This window comes from Thermobia domestica, chromosome 1 (genome assembly GCF_964235325.1).
Source record: "Thermobia domestica chromosome 1, izTheDome1.hap1.1, whole genome shotgun sequence".
Taxonomy (NCBI): domain Eukaryota; kingdom Metazoa; phylum Arthropoda; class Insecta; order Zygentoma; family Lepismatidae; genus Thermobia; species Thermobia domestica.
In genome coordinates, this window is record NC_137454.1 from 372841177 (window position 1) to 372847435 (window position 6259).

Here is a 6259-nt window from a genome sequence, read left to right on the forward strand (position 1 = left end):
AGCGAATGTTATCAAACATATTACAAAATAAAAATTTGCATAGTAAATTGGGCAAACTATTTTTAAATAGGGGATTCTGTAAACACGCGGGATTATGTATTCGCCCGTTCGTGAATACAAATATTTTGAACAAGAAAAAAATTAAATTGAACAATAATCAGCCACAAATATTATAAGGTGCATGATCTACGAAAATAAGAGAATATTAAAAAGTATGGAATACTGTCTTACCTTGGAAAGTGCTACTCCTGATCTAAGTCAGAATCGTCTGTTGACGAATCTGTTATTTCCACTAAAACTCTGCTTGAGTTATTGAAAACCGACTGAAGATCTCTGTGACTGTCTTCAATATCCTCCACGTGTCTTATGTAATTTTTCCAATTGTCAACACTAATTCTGCTGAACGCACTATTTAATAAAGACACTAGTTTCGGTAGGGATTCACCTTTCAAATTTTGGGATGCTACCGTCCGTTTTAATTGCGACCACACCATTTCGATTGGATTCAATACGCAATGATATGGAGGTAATCTTAAAACAACATGCCCATATGATGCTGCAAGGTCGTCTATTGCGTACCTTTTTCTTCTTTTGTTCGCAGGCAGTTGTTCATCAATAATTTGGAGAAGAACAGGTATTATCGGGACCGGACTAGGTATGGCGATATTGTGGATTCGCATATAATTAAGAATATTTTCTTTTCTCCACGATGTATTAGGTTTTGGATTAATTACACGGCTATGGTAAGGGGCATTATCCAAAACTATAACTAATGGCTCCTCTAAGCGTTTCAGTATGGAGTTTTCAAACCAATTCTCGAAAATTTCTGCGTTTATTGTCCCATGATAATCGGCAGGAGCATCAGACATTTTCTTGTGGGTTATAAATAAAGCACTATCCACAAAACCAAATCGGCCACCACAGTGCATAATAACTATCCGCTCCCCTTTTTTGTCCGAAGTTGCAACTGTGCAATTGTCAGAGTCGTCGGACCAATTTTTCATTTGGCACGTGTTGCTATCGTACCAAGTTTCATCTAGGTACACGTCAGAGTATCCCGCGGAACGGTAAGCCTTAATTTCTTCGAGATAACGGTATCTCCAAGCAATAACTTCATTGGACTCACATTTCGCGCTTTTTCTAGACACTGATTTATATGAAAACCCCATACTATGCAATAGACGACGTAATGTTCTAATCGAATATGGAAATTCATAGTTAGTCCCGGATGTCTTCTCACACATAACTCGAGACAGCGTTCTTGCAGTAGGTGACACTCCTTTCTTATAGCACTCATATACCGTACGTCGCAGCAAATCGCGAGTAAAATCATCTATTTTGCCGAAAGGTAACTGCTTTCTGTTCACGTGTCGTTTTGTTGGCGTTCGATAAACACTGGGATCTGGAATTTGTAAAATATTTTTTATCGTTGTGAGTCCAATCCGCGTAGCATCCGCTGTTAGTTTCATAACATTTTTGCTGGGTAAAACTCCACCTTTTCGAATAACTTCACGCAAAAACTTTTGTACATTTCGCACTATAAGGACGCTTTGCTTCCTCAGCTTTGCTCCACTTCCAAGTACACGATCCTCCTTTCTGTTACTTGGACTTCTCTGGCCAGAAGGACCAGGTTGCGGATCATTTGGTACCGCAGAACTACTTATCCACGGCCGAAAGAAATTGGACATTTTCACTCAGCGAGAAAATACTAAGACACCAGCACACTACAATCACTTGGAACAAAGTGTCGAGGGAAACTAGAGAACTCAAATTTACCAACTGACAACTATTGGCAATATTGGTGGCCATAAACAGTAAATACAAGCGTAGTATAAGAAACTAACAAGTAAGTTTATAGAGAAAACATTCTATGCTAAGATTTTCCCTTCCTTCTATTCGTTTCTTTAAGTTTCAAAACAATAGAAAAAAACTGTTTTAACTTTTTTTTTATATGTTACTGCTCATTCATAGGTGAAGAAGACCTAAGTCAAAACTTTATTTTTTTTTCTTTCCATTATAAACTTCAAAAAATTGATGTATTTACAAGGATGTGATTCATTTTATTATGGTTTGCAAAATCCGGAAAACTGTAAAACTCAAGAGGAAAAAAAAAGGAATAACCCTACTGCCTGCCTTAAGTTGTAAATTATAGCACCAAAAGTAAAGTTTCTTGCAGGAATTGAGAATAAATATTTACCCTTTTAAAGGCATTTATACACTTCGCTTTTCCTTTTTTTAAATGTCATTCTGAAGAAAAGAGGATCCTTTTTTTAAAAAGTGAGATCTTCGTTAGTTCATTTTTTCGTGTAGATCTTTTATGGGCAATACATAAGTATGTCACTTCACCCAAAACTTTCGAATAAAAACATTATGCAAGTTGGTGTGTAGGGTAAACTGAAAAATCACTTCGTACTTTTGCTGTCCTCACATGACAATCTGGACTGAAAACCTTAAAACAGGGAGGAACAAGGTCATTCAGAAATCTGGCAGCATTGACTGCTTCGAGAACCCCAGTGAAGTTTGCGGTTGCTAAGCTACAGGGGGTAGAGGACAGTCTTTCCTCTTCCAGGAAAAATAGTCGCTTATCCATGGCCCCGACTTTATGTACAATTAATGTAGCGCTTATTACTACAATATTTTATGAAAAAGTATAAATTTGCACCCTTTCCTGTATCGTTATTCAAAAGTCTGTACAATCGTAAGGGATGAAAAAAAGATGGTTTCAAAGAGGGTTCTAATTGTGATGTTATTGTGATTTCCAAATTTCCGGTGTAATTTTCGCGGTGTTACAGGTTATTTGGGGTAACTTCGGGTATTTGTACGTTGATTCGCGGGGGCATAAAGGAAGGCTTAAGGGTCGCGAGGTCACGGTTGGTAAACTGTATTCTGGGACGTTAATACGCTGTCATGTAAAAAGGAACAGCGGACGGTAATGTGTTGGTTAGCGAACGTAATTTTGATGTGGTTTAGGGTTGTTGAAATTTGGGAGTAAGGTTACCCGTTTACAGCGTTAGGGCTAACTACGCTTGAACCCAACTTTCGGTTAAGATGGGTTCAAATTTAAGAAAATTACAACAACTTCAAGTGAATTTTCATTTGGCACTTTAAGTACGTAGGTACAGTATATATTGGACATTACAATGGAAAGCTGGTTATAACGTTGAATTGAAATGAAATATTTCAGTTTTACGTTCCACTGTTATGCTGGTTAGGCTAAAGGGACGGTGATGATGAGAAATGAATGAAATGGTGGAATGAAGAAAGTGTAACGGGGAACCCCGAGAAAACTCACAAGCACGGTGTTTGTCCCCCACGACGTCCACATGGCGCAAGCTGCGATCGAATCAGGTGAACGCTCTACCACTGAGCTACCGCGCCCCAACTTTGGATTGACTAATCATAGAAGAGTCTAAGTTACAGGTTGAGTGCTTTGGGCTAGTATAGTATAAAATTCAGATACTTCGCATTTCTTTCATTTATAACTTCAGTAATGGTACTGTTTGGCTTAAAATCCATACGTTATTCATGCTTATTAGTTTATTTGGGGCAAAGCTTTAGACACTAACTACTAGTGTGCATACTAACAAAATTCATAGTTTAAATAAGTTCCGAAAGTTTTAGATAAAACAGTATTGAAATTTTGAAGGGTACATAAATAACTGTATTTAACCACTGAAGATGAGAGCTTAAATTCATCGATACTTCCTGAGATTGGCAACTGAAATTACTCTTGATCCTTCTATGCTTGAATATTCAATTAAATTGATTCATCCCCTTTGGATGGATCTTGTTTGTTAGGCTCTTACCCAAACATCAGGTACCTACCGGTACCTTAAAATTTTCTGTACGCATGAACTAAGGAGTACCTTCTACTAAGGACATGAGTTTCCCCACATTCCTGCCGTATACCCTATATCAAGCCTGGTGCAGATGCATAAAAGCCATAGAAAGAACGTTGCCATTTTTTAGACTTACATAGATATTTCTGTAGTCCTTGGTATGTGTTTGACATTGAAAATGACATCGAGACATCAAGTACTGCGTTCGTTAGCAAAAGAAAGGGACACGTACAAACAAACTTTATAGTCTATAGAAACAATCTCACAATCCATTGGATCCAGCAATGATGTCTCCAATGTGGAAAGTGATGTGGAGTCTTCATAAACTATAACTTCGGAGAACAACAGTAGTTATCCACAAAACCACGAAAGAAGTGGGAAGAAGAGGCAAGAAGTTGTAACAGGTAAGGCAGCACTTAAAAAACGGGTACAAATTATGTGTTAATACATCATTACATTTTATATCAATTACGGCAATATATACCTACATATAAATCCGTTGAAATACAATTACGGCAGTTAACTTGTTCACAAGGAACGTTATATTAAAATTTTGTGCCTCCAGAAGAAAGTGTAGAAATATTTTTTCTGGTGTTCAAATATTCCAACATTGCAATATAAATTCTCTCCCAAACTTTATACGGCTCCTGTCTACTGGGAATGGCTTCCAGGCTAATAGATAAAAGCAGATTGGAACGTGTTAAATTGTGTACTCTGTTCATTGCTGTTGTAGAAAGTTTTGCCTTTTTTTATAATTTTATGACCAAACGAAGTCCAGTGCATCTATGTGATGTTCTGTCCGTTTTGATCTGTGTTTAGTTGTAAATATTTAAGGGTCAGCATATGTTATTATTTATATTATTCTTTTTAAAAAGTTTAATCATCACATTACCATAATGTTGAGTGTTGTCTGCTAGCTGAAGAAATTTTATCTTACAAGTAAACCTTACCTTTTGGTGAATCGAGTTGCTGACTGAGACACATATGAGAAAGTAGTACTAAATGTGGTCAGTATTTCAGTGAAGTTATAGGTGCGAAGCTCCAGGGGTTTAGGAGATACAGCTACCAGAACATCACATGGAAGTACAGAATAGTATTCATACACTTGGAGGTAAAAGCCCTTTATGACCTCTTTTAACGACAAAAGGTGAATAACAAATATATGGGTACATATTAGGAGTAGGGGGAAGTCATATAGTAAGGGTATACCTGACGGCGGCCATCTTGAAATCCGCCATTTTGAATTAAGGTTAAGTTTTTAAAATAGGAATAGGGTCATGTGATACATGATTTAAGGCGCAAATTTAATCAAAAGAACAATGGTGACGTTAATTTCGATTTACGCGCAATTGGTAAAAAGTTACAAGGAAATTAAATATTGTTGCAGCATATGTATTAGTCCTTTACCCAACCTTGTAAATTTTGTGTTAATGATAATTATTAAATAAAAAGCAGGTGGATTAATATTGATGTCGTGTGTGCGTGGCACAGACAAGGTGAGCAATAGTACAGTGAGGACAAGAGCGAGCGAGAAATAGATGTGAACAGCGTACAAGAAAAACAACGAAATGGCGTGCAAGTATAGCATCAAACAACTAACATTGTAACGCCACCATTGTATATCTGATTAACTTCTAGCCAGAAGTCATCTATCCTGCATTACTCTATTCCCATTTACCTTTGTGCTCGTTAATGATAAAGCAAAAATTGTTATACCCTTGGATTTATGGTAAAATTTGCTATTAATAAGGTGTCACTGTTATGCGTTTTGTTTAAAATTTTGTCTGATTCAAAATGGCGGATTTGGACATGGCCGCCATCAAGACAACTCTTACCATAGACCTAATATTTATCCACCTGCTTTTTATTTAATTATTATCATTGACACAAAATTTACAAGGTTGGGTAAAGGACTAATACATATGCTGCAACAATATTTAATTTCCTTGTAACTTTTTACCAAATGCGCGTAAATCAAAATTAACGTCACCATTGTTCTTCTGAGTAAATTTGCGCCTTAAATCATGTATCACATGACCCTATTCCTATTTTAAAAACTTAACCTTAATTCAAAATGGCGGATTTCAAGATGGCCGCCATCAAGACAACTCTTACCATAGACCTAATATTTATCCACCTGCTTTTTATTTAATTATTATCATTGACACAAAATTTACAAGGTTGGGTAAAGGACTAATACATATGCTGCAACAATATTTAATTTCCTTGTAACTCTTTACCAAATGCGCGTAAATCAAAATTAACGTCACCATTGTTCTTCTGAGTAAATTTGCGCCTTAAATCATGTATCACATGACCCTATTCCTATTTTAAAAACTTAACCTTAATTCAAAATGGCGGATTTCAAGATGGCCGCCATCAAGACAACTCTTACCATAGACCTAATATTTATCCACCTG

At 36.5% G+C, this 6259-nt stretch overlaps 1 protein-coding gene across 1 annotated transcript; it reads right to left on the minus strand.

Annotated features, from left to right (window-relative positions):
* Window positions 1-242: 242 nt before the first annotated feature.
* Window positions 243-1688, minus strand: LOC145682359 (uncharacterized). The gene has a single exon (XM_081753934.1). The coding sequence runs from the start codon at window positions 1686-1688 to the stop codon at window positions 243-245; it is 1446 nt and encodes a 481-aa protein (XP_081610060.1).
* Between the last annotated feature and the right edge of the window lie 4571 nt (window positions 1689-6259).